We start from the raw sequence: 26482 nt of genomic DNA on the forward strand, positions 1-26482 counted from the left end.
TCTCAGTCACACAAATTAGACTCAGGAAACAAAGTTGTTCTCAGCAGGAACTTCAGTTTTAATCAGAGGATACAGCAAAGACAGTGCGGTGGGAGCTGGTGCCACCTTGTGGCCGGATGCTCAAGTCCTCAGCTACAGTCCATTTCAGAGTCTTCCAAATCTGTTTCCACAGCACAGAGGTCATCCAGGGCTGCCTCTAAGCCAAAAGGAAGAGGGTTCTGAGGTTAAACCTGATGGTGCTGAGGCTCAGAGGTCTACCATCCTCCCCTAGCAACACAGGAACTAACCAGTCCCTTCCATGCCCGGGCTTTGCTCCCTCAGCTACTGTGAGCAAAAGTGATACAAAAGCAATTCGGACAGATATTTCTGGAAAAACCATGGCTCAGCTAGGCCAATTCAATAGACATGATCAAAGGACAACCTAGCATACTCAAAGAATCAGAGCAGGAAGGTAATGTCCACAGTGCCAGGAATGGCTCTGGTGGTGGGGAGAGAAGACCAGCAAAGGAGTCTGACCCTTCATGAGCATCAGGCAGAGGCATATGAAGGCTAGCTAGGACAGGCTCCTCTTGCTGGCTTACCTTCACAGTCGGTCACATCAGGAAGGGCTCGAATCAGCATACTGACCCCTGGCATCACCTGGTCATACTGATGCAGGACATCTACACAATGCACAGTAAAGCGCTTGTCCTTCTGAGATAGGCTATGCAGCAGCAGCACAGTGTCCCGCAGACAGCGCACTGTCTGCTTCTGCTGGTGGGTCCTTGGACCCCCTACCTGCCGTACAGTCAGCCACTGTCTGTGCAACATCACGGTGAGCACTCTGACTGCCTGGGGTAAGAGAGGGCACAGACTGAGGTCTACGGACTTATTCAGCCACTTCAGGGAAGCAGGACTGAGCTACCTACCCTGTTGTTGGCCCTGGCCACTCACCTCAACGTTGCATTGACAGTCAGAACCAACGCCTGTGGGGCAAGGGTTCTGCACACTCAGCTTGGCCAAGAGCCATACCACCTGGAACAAGAAGAGATGGTTTGTCCCTCGCAGAGCAGAATAGACAGGTCTCCAGGGCTTTCTCAGACATTTCTAAGTTCTCACTACTTCTCCAACTGCTTGCCTGCACAAGTTTGGTCTGAGTAGTGGTGGTCTGAGGCTTTCCGACCTGAATCTCAACAGCTTACCCACACTTCTGGGACTAGGATCAGCCCCCAAACCTAGGCAGCATTATCAGGCAACTCTGCAGAGTCCATTGTAATCCTGGGTACATTTTTATTGCATCTGTGTGAGGAACCCCTAAATTTTACCTGGTGCTCAAATTTGACAAACTAATCAAAATTAACTGTAGCTCCCATTTTCCCACAGGAGGAAAGGAGACCCTGGGCTCTTAGGAAGGGGTTGAAGGGTACGCAGTCTCTGCAAGTCTCCCAGTCTTACCTCTTGTTCCAGCTGAAGCCACTGTTTGTCTGAGGCCACGTTGTCAGGCCTTGATGTAATGTACATGTACAGCCTCAGGAGAAGGCAGCCTTCTGAAAAGGATGCTCAGCCTTACTCAGGGTCTCTCTTTTCACTGTGGCCTGAGGTCCAAGTACAGAAGCCCTTGAGAGGCTCTGAACCTGTCCCCGCCCCGATCCCTCCCTCCCACTCCAGGATAGTTGAGACCCAGCCTGCTCTACTTTACCTGGATGGGAGCACAGCTGCTGTGCAAGGCTGTCATGATCCGCCAGAACTGAGAGCAGCTCAACAGCCAGTAGCACACATGGCAGAGGCAGCTCTGAGCTGAGGCACTGTGGCAACATCGGCAACACCCAGGAGAACCTGAAGGATGGGCATAGTTAGGACACGCTCCAAAAGGGCACTTAATTCAGTGAGACATGTTCAAATGCTGGCCTGGCCACAGCCTACTTGCTTCAAGACTGTCACAGTAGACAGGTACTAACCTTGACTACGGGACTGCTGTGGCTTAAAAATGACAAGTCTTCAGTGGGAGGTGGGGGGCACGTGCCTATAATCTCAGCATTTAGGGGGCAGAGGCAGAATCCACCAATGAGTTGGAGATGAGTCTGGGCTACATGCAACCAAGTCTCACCACCATATCACAACCCCTCATTCACCCTAAAAAAGAAGACAGGCCCTTATGTGGCTTTTTATCAAGTAAATGGGACAGGACTCCCTAGATCTGGGCTGTATGACCACACCCTAGGCCCTTTCCTGCATCTGCTCTCAACAGGGATGCAGGCCCATATCTTCAGCATGAGAAATGTTCTTTGTCTAATACCACAGGACTGGCCAGGGCTCTAAAAGTAACAAACATGGATGTGGCTACTGCTCTGTCTTATGAGGCCATTCACAGAACAAGGAAAACCATTTTCTCCACTTGTCAGAAATCACTGAAAAGGTACCTACTATGGGTACAGTGTGTGTGTGTGTGTGTGTGAGAGAGAGAGAGAGACAGAGAGAGACAAGGGGGGACGGGGGGAAGGGTGAGAGAAAGAGAATGAAAATGAGTGTTATTTCCCCTCAGGTCTCACAAAGGGATGGCTATGGCCAAGGAACCAGGTCCCAAGGGCTAGATTTGCTCTATCCACACTACTTACGTCAGCATGAGGGAGAATTGGTGGGTGGGAGAGAGGCCACCTAAAAGACTCTGAGGCTTTATGTATGTACCAATCTGTACATATACGGCACCTCAGTGTGTCATTGGAAAGCAAAGGCTCACTATTTGAGGTAAACTTGTTTTTTTTCTTTCCTGAGACAGGGTTTCTCTGTGTAGCTTTGCACTTTTCCTGGATCTAGCTCTGTAGCCCAGGCTAGCCTTGAACTCACAGAGACCCGCCTGCCTCTGCCTCCCGGGTGCTGGGATTAAAGGCGTGTGCCACCACTGCCCGGCTGTAAACTTATTTTATAGCACTTTTGTTTTCTTTTTTTCTTTTCTTTTTTTTTTTTGTGGAGCTAAGGATCGAACCCAGGGCCTTGCGCTTGCTAGGCAAGCACTCTACCACTGAGCTAATCCCTAACCCCTTGTTTGTTATTTTTTTTCTTCTTCTATGTGCATTGGTGTTTGCCTGAATGTATGTCTGTGTAAGGGTGTCAGATCCCCTGAAAATAGAGTTACGGAGAGTTGTGAGCTGCCATGTGGGTGCTGGGAATTGAACCCAGAACCTCTGGAAAAGCAAGTACTCTTTTTTTTTTTTCCGAGACAGGGTTTCTCTGTGCAGCTTTGGAGCCTGTCCTGGACTAGCTTTGGAGACCAGGCTGGCCTTGAACTCACAGAGATCCGCCTGCCTCTGCCTCTCAAGTGCTGGGATTACAGGCGTGCATCACCACCGCCCTGCACAACTAGTGCTCTTAACCACTCAGCCACCTCTCTAGCTCCTGTTCTACAGCACATTCTACAAACAGGCGAGCAATTGGGCATTCTTTTGTTGCCAGGTACTGTGGCTCTCTGCCAGGCCAAGTAGGGAGGGGTATGTAGAGAGACAGTCTCAAAACAAGAAACAGAAACAAGTTACACATCGCAGCAGTATACAGAAGTACATGACTCGTGCTCTCTGGTTCAGGGTTGTCAAGCCTGAAGGGCAGACTGCAGGCTTCCTGGCTACTTCTATCCTGCTTGACAGCCCTGACGGCATCCACCCTGGCCTTCACCAGAAGCTGAAGAGGCAGCTGTGTAGTTCATCTTGAGCACATGAAATCTACAGAGAAGTATTTTGTGGGGGCTGTGTTTGAAAGCGATGGGGCAATGGCTTATTGTAATTACTGGCTCGGAACTGCCCTAACGTGTTCCCTATGGCACTTTTACTAAAGCTTTCCTACTTCAACATAGGGTTTATTTAACAAACACTGACTGAGCGTTTAGACTGAGCCAGGCTCTGTGTAAAGTGCAGAATGCTGAGTCAGGAGTATCACCTGAGCCAGGGAACAAAGCATTTGTATCTGGCCAGGAGAAACATCGTTAGATAAGAGTCTGAATACCCTATGGTCAACAGAACAGGAATAGAGTGAGTGGTCTGCTAACAGAATTGGGAAACTGGTTTCTGGTATTCATTCATTAAGCACATAGGAAATGGGCAACTAGCCAGTATAAATTGGGCCTGTGGACGGCAATCCTGCCCCTATGTATTGTCTATACTGTACTCAAGTGCTATGTTCAATTTCATCACTTTAGGACAGATAAAACTGGCCAGAAAATACTATGTGGTAAACATGATCCAGAAGCACTTTTAAGAAACAGGAATAAGGGGCTGGAGAGATGGCTCAGCGGTTAAGAGCACTGGTTGTTCTTCCAGAGTCCTGAGTTCAATTCCCAGCAACCACATGGTGGCTCACAACCGTCTGTAATGACATCTGGTGCCCTCTTCTGGCCTGCAAGCATGCATGTAGGCAGAACACTGTAAACATAATAAATAAATCTTTAAAAAAAAAAAAAAAGAAGAAGAAGAAAAGAAATAGGAATGTTGGGTGGGTGGTGGTGGCACATACCTTTAATCCCAGCACTTAGCAGAGGCAGATGAATCTCTTGATTTCAAGGTCAGCCTGGTTACACAAGAAACCCTGACTCAAGAAAAAAAAAAAGTGAGGAAAAAAAAAAAAGTTGAGCTCAGATGTAAGACTTTGTTTTTTGCAACAGGGTTTCACTGTATAGCTCTGCCTGGTCTCAAACTCAGAGATCCACCTGTCTCTGCCTGCCACATGCTGAATTAAAGGCATAGGCCATGATGCCTGGCAGAGAAGAGACAGAAGCTAGACCTAGGCAGCGGTGTTATTTTAACATAAGAATTGGCCTCTTACAAGCATGCAGGCTGGGCAGTGTTTACAATTCTCCCTATCTTGCCCTCGATGCTCTAAACTCGTTAGGAATTTATAATTTTTTTTAAAGATACATTTACTTATTTTACTTTATGTGTATGAATGTTTTGCCTACATGCATGTATGTGCACCACATGTATGCCTGCTGGATTGCCTGGGACTGGGATAACAGATGGTTGTGTTACCATGTGGGTACTGGGAACTGAACCCAGGTCCTCTGCAAGAAAAACAAGAGCTTTTAATTGGTGAGCGATCTCTCTAGCACCCCAGATTAGTAATTTATAACAACTGTTTTTTTGTGAGCTAGATTCATTATACTATCATCTCCAACAAACTCCTCTTAAGAAGCAAGTGACCTGACTCATAATAGATGTGGACACAAGGTTGACAGACTCCTGGAAAGGTCACCTCATGGCTGCAGACACTCCTGGTACTCTGCTTCTTTACAGAACTCTACCAAATTTAAATATGTTGTGCCATGTTCTTCACCTGATCCACACCTCAGGTTCAAAGGCCTCTTAACTCAGCCTTTGTCATGGCAGGACACTTATGGTTAGCCTTATTCCATGTGCTCTGCTTACTTGGGCCCCTTCCCATCAGAACTCCCTGAATCAAGCCATAGCTGAATAGTAGAATTAAGTCAAGGTGTGAACAGAGTACAAGAGCCACAGGTCAGACCTCAAGAGGTCAGGGCAGACCCATAGGGAATCATGCCTCCTGTGAGTCTATACCTGGGCAAGAAATCAGAGGAAGCGTTTTCAGCTAATTTCACCAAAACTTTGAGGCACTGGCTCAGGACACTGGCTTGAAAATGACCTGATGCTGTGGAAGAGAAAGCCACCAGCTGAAGAAGCATCTTCAATAGTGGGTGCTGGTTTTGGTCATGAGCATCCTCCCTGGAGGCTGAGATCGTATCTGCACAAGTCTGAACTAGGTTTCCTTCCCTGGCAGCAGCAGCATCTGTCCCCACGCCTGACAGTAACAGGCAGACAACTGTTCCACTGTGGCACACCAGGTGCTGAAGGATGCTGAGTGAAGCCACAGAGAAGCTTTCCAGGTGATAAATCAAGTCCTCTGGGCTGGTCTCTACCCCAGAGCTCACACAGGAGGTATGTGTTGGAGAGTCCCCGGGCACCCCACTCTTCTTAGCCGGGGCTAAATCTTGCAGAGCCTGGCAGTGTAAGCCGATGAAAAACTGTACAAGTGGGAGGAGGTGCACAGCTCCAGGAAGCTGGCAGAGTGGGAAGACTCTTCTGCTTCCCTTTCCTAGGTCTCCATCATGTGAGCTTTCACTCCTGGCAATCAGATTTAATCCAGTGAATGCCAAGTTCTGTGCTTCTCTCAGGGCAGAGAGGGAAAATGACCCATCACGAGAACTGATGGTCCTGAGGCCTGAAATCCCAGTCAAGGTACTGGAAACAAAAGAAAACAGATTAGATCAAGGGCCCCAAATCACCTGTCTGCCAAGTTCTCTAGTTTCCCCAAACATGCCATTAATCTCCCATGTTGGCCAGAACCAGAAAGGGCAACTCTTTCTCAAACAAGCTTTTCAGGAGTCTCGTGCTTACCTACTGAGCCCCGGTGGCTGCAAGAGAGTGCCAGTAGGAACTTCAGAACAACTGCTCAGGAGGTGACAAAGACCTAGCGATGACCCTGGGACCAAAGGTTGCTTCAGGAGCAGGTTTATCAAAATAGAACCTGCAAAAGACAAGGTGACTCCAGAATGTTCTTACATGGGAGAGTTCTTCCCTCCCTTCCTTTGTTCTTTTTCTCCCCCTTTGGTTTTTCAAGACAGAGTTTCTCTGTGTCGCCCTGGCTGTCCTGGAACTTCCTCTGTAGACCAGGCTGTCCTCAAACTCAGAGGTCGCCAGCCTCTGCCTCCCGAGTGCTGGGATGAAAGGCGTGTCCACTGCCCGGCCTTTCTCTGTAGGTTGCAGACTCCTATGTGCCTGCACACTCTGAAGAACTGCCTGTGGTGAGGTTTTCAGACGGTTCCCCTAGGCAGCTCTGTGTATCACAGAGGAAAACGGAAGCCACGCAGGCTTATACTGAAAAGCAGGTATTCTGGTACCTTGAGTGTTTGATCTCTGCATCCAGCTGTCAGCAAGAATTTTCTGCTGCACATCTTGCTTCATGGGGTTACCTCTCAGACTGTGGGTTTTATTATCTGAAACTAGAAAAAAATGTGAATCAAAAGCTGAACATAAAAAAACAGGTGTTCCAGAAACTCCTACACACAATATTTAAAAGACTGGATAATCTCTTCTTCAAACTCAGTCAAAACAGAGCCAAAGTACCTTCAGATCCCTAAAAAGAAAATTACTCTGTTTGCCTCACTGTAAATGAAGCAATATGGTGAAAATAGCAATTACTAGCTTTACACATATGAGCCCATTAGTTTCATAGAGCAACCCCATATGCATAGAGGTCATAATTAGCTGTTTTACATATAAAGAACTGAAGCACAGAGGTAATACGCTTGTCAAGATCACATAAGCTAGTAAGCAGTGTTGTTGGGACTTTTATCCAGACTGTTGTGCTCTGCCTGCTTGTAACAGGCAGAACTCTGCTTTTGCCTACAGTGCGGTACACTGTTAGAGACACCAAAAATGTGGCTGCAGTTTCTCAGGAGAGCAGTGGCAGCAATTTGAAAAGGCTGATGGCAGGATGAGCGACAATGTATCTAATTATAAAATAAAATAGCACAGCAGAGTCTCAGAGCCACCTTAAAAGACTCTCCAGACTTGAGAGGTAGAGGAAGGTAGATCTCTGTGAGTACGAGGCTAGCCTGGTTTACAGAAGGAGTTCCAGGACAGCCAGGAGTAAAAACAAAACAAAAAAGACTCAGTATGATCTCCATGTGTCAAACTGCTGGTGTACAGAAATTTTGAGAGCTTGTTTGGAGGTTCTAGCAGGGAAGCGCAGCTACTCGTATACCCTTGACCGAAGACCAGTCCTCCTCTATTCAGGGAAGGTTGTCCTCTTTGACCGAGCGTGCAGCTTTGGGAGGGACGCACATGGAGCGATGAGGGAGGAAGGGGACACCCGCCTAGCAAGCCAGATCAGCCGAATCAATCTTGGCAATCAATGGGGTGACAGATGTCGCAGCCAGATCGCCCTCACATCCCAGAAATTTTGAAAAAGAAAGTAAATACTGTTGTTTAGGCCACTAGTAGGGCAGTCCATTATATAGCAACCAATTACTATTAGCCTGACTTACCCCCTTGTTCCACCGTAAATCTGTATCCTTCCTCAGTCTGGCAGGAATAAGAGAGTGGCATGTTAGCACTAAAAGATTCCTTGGTAGGGAAAGTTGATTTTCCAACATGTGGAGAATGTGCTTCTGACTTTATAACCACAGAAGAGCCTTTCCTAGGACTAGAAAGAGTTAACTATGAGAGCAAAGTTATGATTCTGTTAAAACCTCTTAAAATACTCAGCTATGAAATTTCTAACATCAATTAAACTTTTCATGTCTAGACATTATGACTAGAAGTTTTATCTATTATGGACATGTTAGTCTGTATTAAAGGTAGCATTTATTTTCTTATTCTCTTAGGCATCCCAAAATACTGGCTGTTATTCTTTACTATCTACAATTCCACACACATCCACAAAAATGTTTTTAAATGAACAACCCGATTTTTAGGATCCAAAAACTTTGAAAAGAGCCTATCATAGGTTGGAGATAGCCCAGCATTAAGAGTAAATACTGCTCTTGCAGAGGACCCATGTCTGGTAGCTCAAAAATGCTTGTAACTCCAGCTCTAGGGAATCTAATGCCCTTTTCTGGTCTCTGTAGGTATGCATTCACAAATGCACACCTGTACACAAACATACAGATGTACATAATTTTAAAAAATCTTTAAAACAAAGAGGCTCTAATAGAAAGTACACTGGAAACTGAGTAAACTCCTCAGCACCGATGGATTCTTCACACTAGATGGCAGTCTAAAGCTCTCTGATCATAACACGCAGGCCTTCTTCCTATTACTGATGGGTAAAGAGGTGCAGACAGAGTTCCTCATCTCTCCCATCTCACCTGAAGCACAAGGCAAGGGAAGTTCAATTTCACACTCTGCCCAACATGAGCAAGGGCAGGAGAATGTTCCATAACAGAAAGAGCTCAAATGTCAAGGCTGACACTGACAGACTGCTGTGGGAGGCAGGGGCAGGGCACAGATCATTAACAAGCTGAGCACATCTGGCAGCAGAGGAGGGGCTGTAAGACAAAGGTCCCAGATAACAAATGAGAAAAAATATTTTAAGCAGCCAGGACTGAAAAACTTTTTTGGGGGGTGGGGTGGGAGGTGTTAATTAAACAAATTATATGAAAATGAAGGCTGGTCTGTTTTCATAATTTGAAGGAGGGCCTACCCTGAATGTGGGTGGCACCACACCATAGACTGGGTCCAAGACTGACTAAAAAGGGGAGTGAGGAAACCAGCTGAGCACCAGCACCATCTCTCTCTGCTTCCTGTTCTGCTCAGTCACGAGTTCCTATTGCCATGCCTTCCCCAACATGATGGACTATACTCCCTGAACTATAAGCCAGAATAAACCTTTTTTCCCTTTTAAAAAGAATTAGATATTATCCTTCTAGCTTTTCCTAGTCTCAAGGAATTGTGTCACTGGTGCCCGTGCAGGGTGAACACTCCTGAGTGAGAACATTTAGACTGAATGGCTCAGACCACTTAGTCTCATCCAGTCACCTTTGTATCCTTTAGGAAAGAGGGCCTCAGAAAAATGCCCTTCATTCAGAATAATCCAGAGAGCTGTCAGGCTTTTTACAAAGTTATGCCAACTAAACTGTCCATCCAGCAATGCTCCTCACCTGACATGGGAAGTGGAGGGAGCAGTTAGTTTACTTGTTCGTTCACTGCTCTGAAGCTTTGTCCTTAATTCATTCATTTCTGCATCTTTAAACTGGAGCTCAGACTGCAATGACTGAAGCTGAAAAAGCCGAAGAAAGCTAATTTGTGGCAGCACTATATACACACGGCCCAAAATAAGTGTGTGTGGTGACATATGCCTTTAATCCCAACCCTCCAGAAGCAGAGGCAAGTATGGTTGGTGACTCTCTGAGTTTGAGACCAGCCTGATCTACATATTGAGTTCTGAGGCAGCCAGGGATACATAGTGAGAGCCTGTCTCAAAAACAAAACAAAACAAAACAAAATCAATAATAAACCCCTTAACTTCAAAACTTCAAGCTAATAAAGGAAAACAATAAAAAAAAATTATCAAAGTTGCTGCAATATAAATGTCCTCAAATATTAGCCGATTTTCCCTTGAAAAATACTCTAGAAAGGCATATCAGACTCTACAGTGGAAGCAGTTAATGAGCATTCAAAAACCAACCCCATTACTTGTTTAGACTCTGAATCTCTAACCCAAGTACTTGGCTGGGACTGGGGATTAAGCAAAATGATGACTGAATAGCGCTCAGCATGGAGCTTGGGGAGATGCTCTATCTCAGCAGGAACCTGCTTTGTGGGCCCCACCTCCACAACCATGACATATATTCTGCTCCCCAAACTGCTGTCAAACTCTCAATCCTCTTCTGCTTTCACAGGACTTGGCTGCTCCTCTGTTAATTAACTTGGGGTACAAAATCCTAGGTCTTCTTCAAAGTCTGGGCAGGGTATCTGCCAGTTTTACCCAAACTTGTGTGTATGTGTGTGCTTAGATCTGTGTGTTTGTGTGTGCTTAGACCTGTGTGTTTGTGTGTGCTTAGACCTGTGTGTTTGTGTGTGCTTAGATCTGTGTGGATGTGTGCTTAGATCTGTGTGTTTGTGCGTGCTTAGACCTGTGTGTTTGTGTGTGCTTAGATCTGTGTGTTTGTGTGTGCTTAGACCTGTGTGTTTGTGTGTGCTTAGACCTGTGTGTTTGTGTGTGCTTAGACCTGTGTGTTTGTGTGTGCTTAGACCTGTGTGTTTGTGTGTGCTTAGACCTGTGTGTTTGTGTGTGCTTAGATCTGTGTTTGTGTGTGCTTAGATCTGTGTTTGTGTGTGCTTAGATCTGTGTGTTTGTGTGTGCTTAGATCTGTGTGTTTGTGTGTGCTTAGATCTGTGTTTGTGTGTGCTTAGATCTGTGTGTTTGTGTGTGCTTAGATCTGTGTGTTTGTGTGTGCTTAGTCTGTGTGTGTGTGTGTGTTGTGAAACTAGAAAGAGTGTCATAAGAGGGAGAAAAATCTTAAACAAGTTGGAAATAGAGTAATGGGATACATGTAATAAGAAAGCAGAGGTAGGGACTAACTGGAGGAGGAAAAGGAACCTGTAGCTCAAACGGAAGGTGTTTGCCTAGCATGCACCCTAGATGTAATGTCTCTCACCAAATAAACAGGGCATGGCAGCAATTATGCCTTAATCCCAGCACTCAGGAGGCAGAGGAAGGAAGTTCAGAAGTTTAAGGGCATTCTAGCCAAAAAGTAACTTTAAGGCCAGCCCAAAAACTCACACTTGGGCCTCCCAACAACCTTTGTTCTGTGGTAGGTACAAGTACATGTGCATATAAAACTTGCTGAAGGAAGTAATGGAGGCAGACACTACTCTAGTTACTGTCCACCTCACTGTTCCCTTGTACTTTAAAAGGGGCTGGGGGTGCACATCCTTGGCAGAGCACAGAGGTGTTCTGAAGGAAAGTGGTGGTAGATACTGGATACTACCATTTTCTTTGCAGAACATAACCTCCCTTTCCTACCTCCAACTGGGATTTAAATGATAGTTATCCTTTGGTTTTAGAACTAGTCTGGAAACAGGTACCTGGCTTAATACCACTCAGGGGCATCTTTAAAACTCTTAATTTAGAGTGGTGGTGGCATACGCCTGTAATCCCAGCACTCGGGAGGCAGAGCCAGGAGGATCTCTGTGAGTTCAAGGTCAGCCTGGTCTACAGAGCGAGATCCAGTACAGGCAGCAAAACTACACAGAGAAACTCTGTCTTGATTTAGTTAGAGATGAAGGAACTTTATTCTTTTTGTTTGTTTGTTTGTTTTTGAAACAGAGTCCCATCATATAGCCCAGGCTGGCCTTGGACTTATGGTAACACTGTTGTACCAGCTTCCCAAGTGCTAGCATTACAAACATGTATTTACCAGGCCTGGCTGAGTAAGCCCAAGTCTTAACTATGCTCTGGAGTTTTGAAATGCGTGTACATGAGCCTGGGAGTCTCAAAACATATTCTGGTAAGGTTTACATCATTTGAAGCCCCAGTACATCCCTGTCTTCCTAGACTTGGAAATGATGCTAATATATTTCCTTTTTGGTAAGCCAAGTAACTGAATTGCTTACCTATCAAAAAACACTAATTCAAGCCTATTCCTAGAAATTCTAAGCTAGTGATTTATTCCTGTCAAGACTTAACAACCATAGCAAAGCAGAATTTCATCTTAGTCCGTTTCCAAACCAAATGCAGACCCTGGAAGAAAGGTGCATGCCATTTATTAAGATAAACAGTGGTTGACTATTTCTAGGCAACACTGGTTATTGCTTCTATTTTGTTTTATTTTTTAGAGACACTGTCTTACCATGTAGCCTTAACTGGCCTGGAATTCACTATGTAGACTAAACTGACCTAGACCTCTGCCTCCTGTGATTAAAGGCATGTACCACCACGCCCAGCCTTGGTTATTGCTTCTAGTGGAATTTAGTGAATAGGCAAAACTACTGTCCAGAGCATGCAAAACAAATGTTCTGAGTCACCTTTTTAGAGAACTCCTTTTCTTTTTCACTGAGTGCTTGAGTCTTCTCTTGCTCAAGAAGGAAATGTGATCTTCTCTGTTCTTCTAGAACGGATTCTGTCTGATGCAGTGAGTCACGCAAAATTTTAATTTCTCCATTCTTAATTAGGACGACTTCTTCCATTGATTTCAGCTGTAAATTATGCCCAACCAGCATTCAGCATACACAGTTTCAGAATACACTTGCCACTTACATACAGATTCTTCAGCTTTGATTTAACACTATGGCTCATACACTCCACAGAACTGAGTCCATGCTATATTCCTGGTTTTCTTAGCAGCACCTACAGATGGCCATATGAAAAGTGTCTGACTGCTTACAAAACTAACGAAACAGCAACCACTATGATGAGGTGTTCCTCATATAAAGTCATAGGTTATGGGGGCTAGAGAGATGGCTTGGCAGCTAAAAGCACTCACTGCTCCTGCAGGGGACCCAGGCTCCTTTCCCAGTACCCACATCAGGTGGCTCACAACCAGTTGTAATTCTGGTTCCAGAGGAGCCAACACCCTCTGACTGTCACGGGCACCTGCATGCATGTGGTGCACATAAACTCACCTAGGCTTACATACATACACAGAGTAAATAAAATTTCAGGCATTCTTCCCCCAATCTTTCATTTCAGGGGGATGAATCTAGATGCTTGTTTTAAAACTTTTATATATTTTACACAATGCTTTCTAATACCTTAATGAATGAATTAGCTACAAATAACACAAGTTAGGGCTGGAAGTATAGCTTAGCAGTAGAATGTCTCTGTTTATAGCATGTGTAAAAGTAAAGTCCTGGGTTCAATTCTCAGCACTAGACCAAATAAGCAAGGAAAGAAACCTCACAAGTTAACATACCTTTTCTTTAAGTTCTTTGTATTGTATCTGAAGAACTTCTAATTCAAAATTATCTTTAACTGGAGCATTTTCTCTGTTTTTCCTCATAGGACTATTCGATAACCCATCTAATCTGTGGACATTATGAGTACCTGTATAAAAAATAGTTCCCATTAAGTTGAGTATCATGGCACAGAACTGTAATCCCAGCTCTTGGGAGACTGAGGCAGGGGGAATCTCAAGTTCAAGGCTAGCCTAGTTATAGAGTGAGAACCTGGTCTTGGAAGGAAAAAAAAAATCCCATATACACTTCAGGACTCAGTATATATCATACCTTTGTCATAAATGCTTGTCTTGAAAGCCAAGTTGAGAAAGACCCAGTAAACAATATCAGCACTTTTCAATCTCAGAACATGATATAAACTCATAATCCTTACTAAGTAAAATGTCTGAACATTCTCCCTTTACACACTCACCCAATATCAAGAGTCTCAGCTAATAGCTGAGATTTCACGGGCTATAACTATGACATATCATTAATATTATTTACTGTAATATGCTAGGCATAGGATCTGCTGGTCTTTAAAGACACAATGGTGAACAAAATGGATATATTCCATGGGAGACGTGGGACTCCAGGGATGGATTAAGGTAAAGTGATTCAGGGCCAAGGAGAGGAGGAGCTGCCCATGCCGCTGAGTGGAGAGTAGTGCTAACCAGTGCCATGTAAAACATCTGGTCATCAATAAGTGTTTTCTAATGCCTGGTTTTCCAGACAATATTGCTGGAGAGATGGAGGTCCACGTTTCCAGGAATAATGCTATTTTTTCAGATGCTTTATTTAAGTGTAAGTACAGATGCAAAGGGCCCATCAAATCCTTCTGACAGTTCAGAGATTTCACTTACTCTTTAGGTAAAAATGTAAGCTCTGAGAAGGAAAGTTTTGGTATTTCTTGCTCACTGCCTGTGGTTGTTGCAATTCCTAACCTTTGGGGGGTAACTAGATTATTGGTTGTGTAAGAATCACTTTTTGCCTCTGCCAGACACTTCCCATGATCATGCTGTCCAAGGGTTACAGTGGGCTGCATAAAATCTAAATCCTCTCACATGGGTTGTGACAGTCCTGAGGTGGTCGTGGTCACGTTTCAAGGAAAATAAATAATAATCAAGGTGTATATATTTCAATTCTGGGTATGTGAGGTCTTTTGGCATTCTGTATATTTTAGCACCACATCAAAAGACCTTCTGAAATAGAACGCGCTGAGATCGGGGTGCTCCTGCGTCTTAGAAGGGGAATCGGAGCACGACACCCGTGCCGAAGCCACCCTGTTGAAGAGGTATGCACACCCCGGGGGAAAGGCCCCCATCAGCACTCACTGGACAGCTTCCGAGGCGCGACCGGACACTGGCTCAGGGCCTGTGACGCGAGGATGTCGAGTTCCTCTAGGTCGTCCGCGGTGAATTCCGCGTGCGCGCCGAATGGGTCTTCGGGGTCCGGGACCGTGGTCTCCGAGAAGCTCCGGGCCCGCTTACTCGGAGGGTTCTCGAAGGCCCGCGGTAGACCAGGGAAAGGCGCCGGGCTGCCGCTCTGCTTCCTGTGACTGTTGGGTGCGGGTGTCCCAGCCATGACTTCCTTCAGCCCGCAGCGTCCGAGGACGCCAAGCACAGCCTGGTTCGCGGAGAGCCCGAGTTAGCCTAACCGCCCGCGCGCCGCCGCGCTCCTCAGCTACTAGCGGGCCCCAGCCTACGGGCCAATCAGCTGTCAGCTAGCAGACGCAGAGGGATGACGTTTACAGAGCGCGCTGTTCCTCCTGGCTGGTTCCTGCCTGTCTGGACTGTACCGCTCCGTCGCGGTGCAACAGTCCGGTTGTGCCGGGACTCTAGTGCTGTCGGGATTACCCGAGTTGCGGGATTGAGGAGCGTCTGCCCGACCGCACCCGTGGCTGTCCCCGGCGGCATTGCGTAGAATACAGAGCCTTAGAGGAGCAGTTCGCCTTTCTTGAATCGAGACAGGCAGCATTCAGGCATTAGCTGTTTGACCTCACTCATGCTGACCCACGTTTCATGTATCCGGAGAGACTTTTTGGGAGGAAGCTGGAAGAGTACACTTAGGGAGGAGAAGGAATGCAGCTGTTCTCTTGGAAGCAGGGATCTTCCAGAATAGCGAATGTTTCAAGGACGTGTGTATTTGAGAAAAATCTGGGAAGGCTGATCTCGAGAACGGTGTGCCTGTTCAGAATTGCCCCGACTGTTAACTTTCATTTGTTATGTCCCGAAGGCTGGTTGAATAGAGGTGAACGAAGCTCAAGGGGTCAAGGAAGGCTCCCCGTTAGTGGTCCTTGAATTGTCCAACAGGTTGAGGAAAAGTTGGCAAGAAAAATGGGTAAGAGGCTGACGCATGATGTTGCTGAGAAAAATTCAGCTTCGACAAGGATACCAGGTGGAAGTTACGACGGCACAGAGAGGAGGTAAAACTTCACAGAGGAACAAAGATTTGGGTTTTGCTTGGGTGCATGACAGACTTTTATGAGCAGAAGTGGTGGGCGGGACAGTTGGCAGGCATGGGGAAATCGCATTGGAGAGCAACAGGATTGAGACTTTTCTACTCTGCTTGCTCGGTGCCAGACTTAGCTTGTGAGTCTGTCAGTCTAAGACACTGGATGAAAAGAATAGTGCTTAGGCATAGAATACCTTAGGTCTTGTGTTTTGTTTCGAGGTTTGTTATTTTTTATGTATATGAGTGTTTTGCCTGATGTATGTATGTGCACCACATGTATGTCTGATGCCTACAGAGGTCAGGAGGCATTGGCTCACTTAGAACTGCCTAAGTTTTTTATTCAGCTGCGGTATTCTCCTAAGCTGCCCAACATAATGTTGGCTGCTTAAGCCTCCCAGCCCCATCCCCCTCTTTTTGACAGTGTCATGACATGTAACCAAATCTGGCCTAGAACTCAGAAATGTCTTTCCTCCTCCCCTGAGTGCTTGGATTATAGACATGAACCACCCTGTCCAGCTGTTTTGGGTTTTGAGATAGCCTCAAACGTTCAATCCTTCCGTCCTGGTCTCCAATTGCTTAAATTGTGAGCTGCCATGCCTGGCTGAACACCCAAGTCTTAATAACCAAGATCTGTGGTTCTGAAAAGAGGCAGGACTGTCCATTGTCAAGAGGAATTAGATTCCACAAAATAAAGGAGAAAAAACTTCTATTTGGGGAGAAGGAAGCTGTGACTGCCGACTTATTTTCAGCAGCATGGGGCTGCTTTTTGGAGATGACCAAAGCAAGCTGATTAAAAAAAAAAAAAAAAAGTTTTATGTGTCTTGCTTACATGTATGTCAGAGGCCAGAAGAGGACATCATCTCCCCTGGAACTAGAATTACAGTGAACCTCCATGCGGGTGCTGGGAATTGAACCCTGGCCCTCTAGAAGTACAGCCAGTGCTATTAACTATTGAACCATCTCTCTAGCTCCCAAGTTGATGTTTTAAAATTTTGATTCTCGGGGTTTGGTGATTTAGCTCAGTGGTAGAGCGCTTGCCTAGCAAGCACAAGGCCTGGGGTTCGATCCTCAGCTCAAAAAGAGAGAAAAAAAAAATTCTCCTGCAGCAGCTGCTGGAGTGCTGGCATCACAGGTGTGCTAGCTGCGCTTTGGTGTGCAGACTTGTAATCCCAACAACTCAGGAGGCTTAGGCTGGGGAATCACAAATTCAAGGTCTGACTGAAGAGTTTAGTGAGACCCTGTCTCATAAAAAATATAATTATCTTCAGGGAAAGTTTATTATTATTTCCAGTTGTATAAATGGTCTAGAGGGCAAATCAGAAGTCTTGTGCCTCTCAATTAGGTGTTTCAGTAAATAATATGGGGTTTGGACAATTAAAAGTATTTGCTTAGAATGCTTAAGGCTCTGGATTTGATTTCTAGTATCCTGTTGCCCCTAAAATAGGGTCACATTTCTGGGCATGACGGCACAAACCTGTAATGCTAGCACTATGGAGGCTGAGGCAGGAGGATTTTAAAGTCAAGGCCTGTCCAGTCTACAGAGTTCCAGGTCAGTCTGCACAAATAGTAAGACCCTATCTCAACACCCTCCTCCCAAACAAGACTGGCTTCTGTTCTGGATTTTTTAACTTGGTGGTTGGTGGCAGATAACATCTAGCAAGAACTGCCACTTTACAGAGTATGATCAGGGAAGAGTCACTGTAATTTTCCTTCCAGAACTGGGGTCTGAAATCTAGGGCTCTTCGAAGGTATCAGGCCCATACTCTTATCATTAAGCTACATCCCTGCCCCTTTTTACTTTTTTGTGACTGTTACCCAATCATGTGATCTTCCTGCCTCTGCTTCCCAAGTAGTTAGGATTTTAAGACATAAGGAATCAACTTGGGAAAACACAGCGAAGGGCTTGGGCTTCCTCACTGCTTTGCAAGAGGGTCTTTATCTGTGTGTGTTTGCTATATGTGTATTTCCTCACCACTAATAAAATGCCTAGTATAAAATCATACAAACAGAAAACAGAGCTGGACATAGTGGCTCATGCCTTTAACCCCAGCACTCAGGAGGCAGGCCTGGTCTACATAGAGTTCTAAGACAGCTAGGGTACATTGAGAGATCCTGTCTCAAACAAACAAACAAACAAACAAAGCACAGTGAGGCTTGTCAACCTCAGACCACTGTGGCTGCAAATGGGCTAGAGGGGGAATAGTAGGCATCAGAAGGAAATGGTGTCCAGACCACTAGAGCAGTGGTTCTCAACTGGTGGGTCACCACCCCTTTGGGGGGTCACATCAGTTACTTACACTATGATTCGTAACAGTAGCCAAATTACAGTTAGGAAGTAGCAATGATAAAAATATTATGACTTGGTGGGGGGAGGTCACCACAACATGAGGACCGTACTGAAGGGTTAAAGCATTAGAAAGTTGTGGTGACAAGATCAGCCTTTCCCCCTTTGCATGTGTCAGGTGTGTGAGCACACATGCAAATGCATGTTGAAGCCCAAGCCTGGTAGTCTTGAGGCAGGGTGCCACAACTGAACTCAGAGCTCGCCTATAGGGGTAGGCTAGCAATCCAGCTTGCTCCAGGGATCCCTTGTCTCTGCCTGAATTAAAACAGTTTGTCTTTAAACACACAAACATATGGCAACTTGGATGTCATGAAAGATAGGTGGTTTTCTTTACAAAGTATATTTCCTTTTACTAATCTCTGAAAAAGTGCACCATTAGAAAACAACCACACAAGAATGATAGCCTTTTAATGAGTTGGTTTAATTAATTCAAAGTGATACAGAATTCAGAGTACAACAAAGATGAAACAGCTCTGGTAGGATTTCGGACTGAATTTACTTTAAATTCACAGCTGAGGTAGGAATTGCTGAACGCTAGAGACAATGAGCCATTGTATTATTTATTATTATAATTTTTTTTTTTTTTTTTTTTACAAAAGTTTATTACAATGTACAACAGCCTCCAGGATAACACTTCATTCTAACTATAGGTGGCAAAGATGTTATAGTAGGGAATCCAGATGTTTAACAGGCTCCAGGGTAACACTTCATTCTAACTATAGGTGGCAAAGATGTTATGGCAGGGAATCCAGATGTTTAAATAGGAATGGAAGAGGGTCACCATCATCTCAAATATGAGGAACAGCTTACTTTTTGCCAGATTTCTTAATTCCACCTGTGGCTGCAAAAAGAAAAGTTGATTAGGGAAAAATACCGTCATGGCTAAAAGGCCTCGGGGTCCCAGTAGTACTTGGCTCTTGACTGGAGTTTACTCTGACAGACATGCACGTTCCCTTTTCAGTACAGTCTCTCCTAGGCAAAGGCAAAGCATGGCCAAGGCAGGGCAAGGCAACAGCTGTGCACTCTCTCCATCTACACCACTGTGTCCTTCAGATTAGCTTAGTAACTCCAGCCACGGCAACCCCTTACAGATAAGTAAGTCTGATGTTTGTTGTTCCTCAAGGTTAGAAGCTAGTATGTGAAAAGCCTCAACTCTCATCTGGTACTTTGACTGTTCTGGTTTTCTTTTGTTATGGTAAAGTCTTATTAAACAGTACTGGTGGGCTTCAAATTCACCACCTTTTTTTTTTTTTTTTTTTTTTGGCGGGCCTTTTTCCCCCTACTGTTTTTTTGTTTTGATTTTCTTTTCTTTTTTTGAAACAGAGAAAGAACACAGAAGTTGGTGTGTAGGGAGGTGGAGAAGATCTGGAAAGAGTTGGGGGAGGAGAAAACATGAGCAAAGTATATTGTATGGAAAAAAAGGGTTTAGCCAGGTGTGGTGGTGCATGAGATTAACCCCAGCACTTGGGAGGCAGACGTAGGAGGATCACTGTGAATTTGTGGCCACCTTGGTCTACAGAGTAAGTTCCAGCACAGCCAGGACTATATATAGCAGTGATTTCCTACCTTCCTAAAGCTGCAATCCTTTACTACAGTTCCTCATGCTGTGCTGACCCCCAACCATGAAATTTTGTTGTTACTTCATAGCTGTAATTTTGCTACTGTTATGAACTGTAATGCAAATATCTGTGTTTTCCAATGGTCTTAGGCAACTCGTGCCAAAGACTGGTTTGTCCCCAAGGGGTCCAGACTCAGGTGTGAGAACCACTGACAGAGAAACCTTGTCTCAAAAAATTCATCTTCCTGCCTCAGTCTCCCTCAGCCTCCCCAGGTGTTAGGATTAGTGGTGTACACCACCACACCAAGGCTCTACCTAAGTAGTCTAACCTCTAATTGCATACTTTTTCCCCTTCATATTTTATGTGTGTGCAGGTGTGCCTGCATGTGTGGGCTATAAGCTCACCCCGGTAGTGTTCCCCATCAACCTTGGTTTGTTTTTTTTGTTTTTTTGAGACAGAGTATCTCGACAGCCCAGAGCTTGCCAAGCAGGCTAGACTGGCTGTCAGAGAACCCTGAGATCTGCTTGTGTCTGCCTCCACAGTGGTGGCATTGTAAGCAGACACCACTATGCCTGACTTTTCTGATGAGAGTTATAGGTACCCAACTCAGGTCCTCACGATCACCAGGCAAGCACTTCACCACCTGAGCCATCCCTCTAGCCCTTTATTGCATATCTTCAAAACAATCATTTCTTTTGAATTGTTTTTAATTCTTTTCAAAATTTATTTTTACTTCTGTGTGTATGAGTGTTTTACCACAATATATGTGCACCATGTGCATGCCTGGTACCTGCAAAGGCCAGAAGAGGGTGTCAGATCCCCTAGAACTGGAGTTACAGATGGTCATGCGCAACCATGTAAGTCCTAAGAACTTACAAGAGCAGCAAGTGCTCTTTACTGATAAGCCATCTCTCCAGCGCCTTTTTTTTTTTTTAATTACATTTTACACCAGGCAATGGTGGCACATGCCTTTGATCTCAGCACTCAGGAGGCAGAAGCAGGTGGATCTCTGTATGTTTGAGGCCAACCTGCTCTACAGAGCTAGTTCCAAGATAGCCAGGGCTACACAGAGAAACCCTGTCTCAAAAAAAAAAAAAAAAAAAAAAAAAAATTCTAGATGTCAAATTACATTTTACTTTGTGTGTGTGTGAGAATATATGCTGTAGTGCACAGGGAGAATCCCGAGGACAATTTTCAGGAACTAGACAATTCCACCACATAGATCCCACAGACTGAACTTGGGTCCTCAGGCTCAGATGCAGGTTTTCACCCACTCAGCCATCTCATTGATCCCCTCACAACTGCATATTCTTAACTGCCACATTACAACACACTATATCCTATCTTCTGTTCCTGGAGACTGGCTTATTATGCCTTCATTTTATTCAATTTAAAAAAGCCAATACATCTGCCACTCAGTAGATAATTAGTGAAATGTTTGTACAATTAATTATGCTAATATAAGAATGAGGTGCAGCAGAGCAGTGATGGTGCACACTTTAATCCTAACACTCAGGAGGTGGAGGCAGGTAGATCTCTGTGAGTTCAAGGCTAGCCTGGTCTATATAGTGAGTTCTAGGACACTCAAGGCTATACAGAGAAACTCTGTCTTGGAAAAAAGTGCGGGTGCAAAAGAACTGTGACAAGGCCGGGCGGTGGTGGCACACGCCTTTGATCCCAGCACTCGGGAGGCAGAGCCAGGAGCATCTCTGTGAGTTCAAGGCCAGCCTGATCTATAGTGCAAGCTCCAGGACAGGCACCAAAACTACCCTGTCTCGGAAAAACAAACAAAGAACTGTGACAAAATAAATCTTTTCATAAACCAGGCACAGAGTCACATCCCAGGATTTGGAGTCCAAGGCAGCTGTAGGATAAGGAATTCAAGGCGCGCTTGGTGTGTGTGTGTGTGTGTGTACGTGTATCAGGAAACCTTGTTTAAAACAAATAAGAAACCCAAAATAGATGGTGTTCAATGAGAAGTAGTACTAGTTGTTTTCCCTCATCAGAAGTTTCTGGGATCAGAAATGTTTGGGGGACGTTTGCATATACATATTTCAGGGATGGGACCAAATTATGAACAAAACATACATTTATGCTTCACCCCCACTGCCACACACACACTCAATGCATACAGCCTGAAGTTAATGTAATATAACACTTCCACTTCCTCAGCATTTTGACTCATCATCCAAGGCCAGGAGTAGAATTTTCTACTTCTGGTGAGGTTTCAGATCTGGAGCATTTTGGATTTACAGATTATAAATGCTCAATCTGGATAGGATTTCACCAAGGGTTGACCTTCTTATACATAATCGCAGATTAAAGGAAGGCTCCAGTTACCTGACCTCATTCTAAACAGCAATTTCAACAGCTAGAATTTCATTGCTGTGTGGATAAACAATAGCTCAAACCTACTGCAATAGGTCTTGGGGGTGACAGCTCCAGTATCTGTGCCACACTGATAACAGGCAGAATAACCACTACTTAGAAAATGCAAAATAGTGCCCTTACAATGCACACAAAAGCCAGGCTGGTGGCACAGGCTCTAATCTCAGCTATCTGGGAGATGAAAGCAGGCCAATCATAAACTCAAGGCCAGCCTGAGAAACTCAGCAAAAACATGTCTCAAAATAATAATGATGGCCGAGGTCTTGTTTAGCATGCATGAGGTACTGCAATAAAAAAGAATAAAAGGAGGCACAGCAATTACAACAAAGGAGTTAGAGTGACAGCTTAGCCGTTAAGAGCACTGGCTGCCCTTCCAGGGGACCTAGGCTGGATTCCCAGCTCACAACCATCTGTAACTACAGTCCCAAGAGATCTGACGCCCTCACCTGGTCTCTCAGGGCACTGCACACACATGGTACACAGACAGACATGCGCGGAAAAACACCCATACACATAAAACACAAAAGTAGGGTTTTTAAATGTGGAATTGGAACTGCTGGGCCTGTTATTCATCTAAGAGGCAAAACCGTGGGGGGGGGGAGGGGATGGGGTGGAGTGGGGTATTAGGTTAGCAAGGTGGAGAGAGAGAGCATGAGGCATAGGACACAGCTCAGGGGAGAGTTGGCCTTGCATAAATGAGTTTGCTCCCTGGCATAGCACAGATAAACATAAAAACAGCACCCAGAGTAAAATACATGTTAAGGAGCCTGGACTTTTATCTTTTAGTCAGACACACCCAAAGGTGATTCAGGACTCAATAAACAGATAATTCGAGCAGCAAGTAAAAGTTCTATGTTTTAACATAACAGACTATAAAGACGCAGCGAACGACTAATTTGGAGCCAGAAACTGGACGATATTCAGAAACTTGGTTATATGCATCTGTTCAGAGTACATTTCCGTGTTTCCGTCTCTGTAGCTTCCCTACGGCCTGGAAGTCCAAGGCCGTCTGCAGAGGCAAGAGATTTTGTTTCCTGGCCACGTTTCCACCCCAATCCCTCAGTACTGCTGCAAACCCAAGACCGGCCAGGGGGCTCGGCCAGAGTGGACACTAGACTAGGACCCTGCAGTCCACCAACGACGCCGGGGACAGACCTGTCCGGCCTCGGCCCTACACTGGCCCGGAGCATCGGTCTCCCAGGGTTGCGCTCGACCCTCACTTACCCAGGGGTCCCTTGCCCGCGGCCTTGGCTTTTAGCTCCTCGAGTTTCTTCTGCTCCTCTTTCTGTTTCTGCTTGAAAGCCTTATCTTCCTGCGGAGAGGCAGAGCAGGTTCACTCCAGGCCAGTCGCCCATTCCCTCAGCGCCCGCCCGCGCCTCCGCTCCCGTCCTCACCTCGTCCATCTCCTTGGCCTGCTTCTTGGGCTGTTTCAGGGGCTTCTTTTTGCCACCTGTGGGCGACACAAGCATGCTCGGCCCATCCCTGCCACCATCGCCCTCCTCCTGGTTCCCCGTTCCTCCGTCCCCCCAGACCCCACACGGCCTTACCTTCGCGGCCCGACATGGCGCCTACTGACAGCCCCTTCACCAGACCCCGATCCGAAGCCGGAAGCGGAGCTACTGCCTGCGCCTATGCCGGGCGGCGGACCCACTGATTGGCTTCTAGGCAGGAAGTTGCCCTCACGTCTTTTAAATGACGCGTTCCCCAGGGCGGGTGTTAGCCGGTCAGGGGTCGTGGGAGTGGCCGACGCGGGGCTTACGGCTGCAGCGTAATAGGCTTAGGCTCTTCAGGTACGAGGCGGAAGGCTCGTTCTGCCTGGGGACGATCGGGAACCTAGGGGCTGGGGGGTAAGGTGTCCGCCAAAGGCCTGTAAGCCCGCGCTGACAGAGAGCTTGCAGGTGCAGGGGAGGGCACGTGCAAAGCGCCTTTCGGGAACCGAGGGAAGTACAGCGGGCCGGAACGCTGTAGGATGGGAGGTGGCAGTGGCCACTGTCACCTGGTCCTCAGCTTCGGAAGCCGCGGGGAAAAGTTTGGACTTGATGAAATAATGAGAGTAACTGCAAATTCTTTCTTCTTCTAGTTCATTCATGTACTATGTAGCGAGATAGAACTCTGCACTGGGGATTGAGCAGAACTGACATTGTAGCCAAGCAAACCTGCAGCAAAGCAAATAAGTAAACTATGTATCACACTATGTGACCTGTGTAGGGAGAAAAAAATCGGCAGAGAAAGTGGTTTAGGAATGTTCCCTTGGTGGTATGTCGATTCTTTGTTTTGGTTTTGGTTTTTCAAGACAGGGTTTCTCTGTGTAGCTTTGCGCCTTTCCTGGAACTCGTTTTGGAGACCAGGCTGGCCTCGAACTCACAGAGATCCACCTGCCTCTGCCTCCCAAGTGCTGGGATTAAAGGCGTGCGCCACCACCGCCCAGGATGTCGATTTTTGATAGGGTGCTTAGAAAAGACCTCTTCAGGGGCTATTTGAGCAGGACTTGAGGAAGTCCGGCAGCCAACTATAAACAGGGAACCAGTGCCAAGGCTGAGGTGAGCGACTGTCAAGTGTGTTCCAGTCCTTCATGTGATTGGAAGAAGGAGAAAAGAGGAAGTGCGGTCCGAGGAGTGAGAGTCAGGGCCCCCCTAAGCCGTGACTTCTGCCTTGAAAGCCGTGCAGGACTGTAGCAGGGTTTGAGCACAGAGAGACCTGCGGCCGCTGGTGCCGGAGAAGACCACTGACTGCTCTGTTCATAGCTGACCTCGGGCTGGAGTAGAGAAGCAGGGGCCCATCAGCAGACCAGGAGAGATAGTCCAGCCTGGGGTGTTGGTCATTGAGACCACTGTGTAGCCCTGGCGGAGGCAGAGGGGAGGGCCCGGGGTTTAGGGAGTCAGTGCGATTTTGATAATAGATTACATTTGAGATAGGACAGAAGAATGAAGGTTTAGGGTGATGTAGGTTGTCAGCCTAACATTTGTACTTGAATTACCACTAACCACAGTGGAGAAGAATATGGGAAAAACAGTTTGGTAGGGAAAGATAGATTGCTATTAGATTTTCAAGCCGTGATATGGGTTGGACATTTAGATAATATAGAATCCTGACGAAAAGTCTTGACTGAATAAGTCACAAATATGTGTGTGGGGTGTGCATGTATGTGTGTGTGTTCGTGAGTGTGCACGCGCACAGTAGGGATTGAACCAAGAGTCTTACACATATTAGGCAAATGCTGTACAATTGAACTATACCCCCGGCTTTTGAAAAAAAAAAAATTTCTAATTATGAGTGTGTGTGTGTGAGAGAGAGGGAGAGAGAGAGAGATCGAGCTCAGAGGCTAGAGCCATCAGGTGCCCCAGAACTGGAGTTACAGGCAGTTGTGAACTGCCCAGTGTGAGTGCTAGGAACCAAACTCTAGTTTATATTCCCTCTTAACCTCTGAACCATCTCTCCAGCCAAGTTACTATTTTTTAATAGCAGCTTTACTGATATAAAACTTACTATATAGCTCAGCTATTTAATTTGTACAATTCAGTGATTTTTTTTAGTACATCAAAGATTATGCGAATATTACTACAACCAACTATAGAAGTATTTCCTCTTGCTCTCTCTGAGTTTGAAACAGACTCACCAGGCAGTGGTGGCACACACCTTTAATCCCAGTACTTGGGAGTCACACGCCTTAAATGGCTGGGTGGAGAAAGGTATATAAGGTGTGAGGAGGCAGGAACTAGAAGAAGCCTTTTGGCTGAGGAAGTTCATTTGGCTAGAGGCCTGTCGGCTGAGGGTTTTTTGGCTGGAGCCTTTCGGGTGAGGACTCAGAGGATTTGTGGAATTGGTGAGGTGAGACATGGCTGTGGCTTGCTCCTTTGTCTCTCTGATCTTTCAGCATTTACCCCAATATCTAGTACCAGGTTTTTGTTTTTGTTTTTATTAAAAGACCTTTAGAAATTCGAGCAACAGTGGCATATTGGGTGGCAAATTTGTCTCCCCTGCCAGAGCAATATGGCTTTTTACCACTGAGCCATCTCAGCCCCTCAGCTTTTTTTTTTTTTTTTTCTTTTTCTTTTTCTTTCTTTTTCGAGACAGGGTTTCTCTGTGTGTAGCTTTGGAGCCTATCCTGGAACTTGCTCTGTAGACCAGGCTGGCCTCGAACTCACAGAGATCCGCCTGCCTCTGCCTCCTGAGTGCTGGGATCAGAGGCATGTGCCACCACTGCCTGGCCTCTCTAGTATTTTAAATCCAGAGAACTGTATGAGGAATCTAAGCATGCATCTTGGGCTGCAAGAGGGTCTGGCCATTAGGGAGATAAAGGCAAATGGAGCCAAGTGAAA

The 26482-nt window shown here is 45.9% G+C and overlaps 2 protein-coding genes and 1 long non-coding RNA gene across 8 annotated transcripts in view; 1 reads left to right on the forward strand and 2 right to left on the reverse strand.

The window, feature by feature from the left end:
- LOC118587981 (ATR interacting protein) lies at positions 1 to 15118 on the reverse strand. Of its 5 annotated transcripts, none has more exons than XM_036194220.1 (13): positions 14753 to 15118; positions 13397 to 13527; positions 12510 to 12680; positions 9641 to 9759; positions 8027 to 8184; positions 6878 to 6979; positions 6375 to 6504; positions 5538 to 6218; positions 1679 to 1815; positions 1435 to 1523; positions 934 to 1014; positions 582 to 831; positions 58 to 196 (listed from the first exon to the last, which is right to left on the reverse strand). In XM_036194220.1, the coding sequence occupies exons 1-13, from the start codon at positions 15000 to 15002 to the stop codon at positions 129 to 131; spliced, it is 2367 nt and encodes a 788-aa protein (XP_036050113.1). In that variant the 5' UTR covers positions 15003 to 15118; the 3' UTR covers positions 58 to 128. The 5 variants fall into 5 exon arrangements, with proteins under 5 accessions (XP_036050115.1, XP_036050113.1, XP_036050112.1 ...); XM_036194219.1 differs by having other exon boundaries at positions 1435 to 1526; XM_036194222.1 differs by lacking the exon at positions 582 to 831 and having other exon boundaries at positions 1 to 196; positions 1435 to 1526.
- The window catches only part of Ccdc51 (coiled-coil domain containing 51), a 17882-nt gene continuing 6469 nt past the window's right edge, over positions 15070 to 26482 (forward strand). Inside the window, exons 1-2 of one of the 2 annotated variants that reach the window (XM_036194225.1) lie at positions 15786 to 15843; positions 23143 to 23953. Coding sequence is in view for 1 of the 2 variants with exons in the window: in XM_036194224.1 (XP_036050117.1) it covers positions 15774 to 15843 (70 nt within the window). In the remaining variant the exon portion in view is untranslated. Of the gene's footprint in view, positions 15844 to 23142; positions 23954 to 26482 lie in introns of both variants that reach the window. The other variant, XM_036194224.1, reaches the window with a different exon arrangement.
- On the reverse strand, positions 18617 to 23796 carry LOC118587986. Its single transcript, XR_004945491.1, has 4 exons — positions 23711 to 23796; positions 23558 to 23613; positions 23388 to 23475; positions 18617 to 19057 (listed from the first exon to the last, which is right to left on the reverse strand). It is a non-coding gene; the product is annotated as an uncharacterized LOC118587986 (long non-coding RNA).

This window comes from Onychomys torridus, chromosome 7 (assembly GCF_903995425.1).
Source record: "Onychomys torridus chromosome 7, mOncTor1.1, whole genome shotgun sequence".
Taxonomy (NCBI): domain Eukaryota; kingdom Metazoa; phylum Chordata; class Mammalia; order Rodentia; family Cricetidae; genus Onychomys; species Onychomys torridus.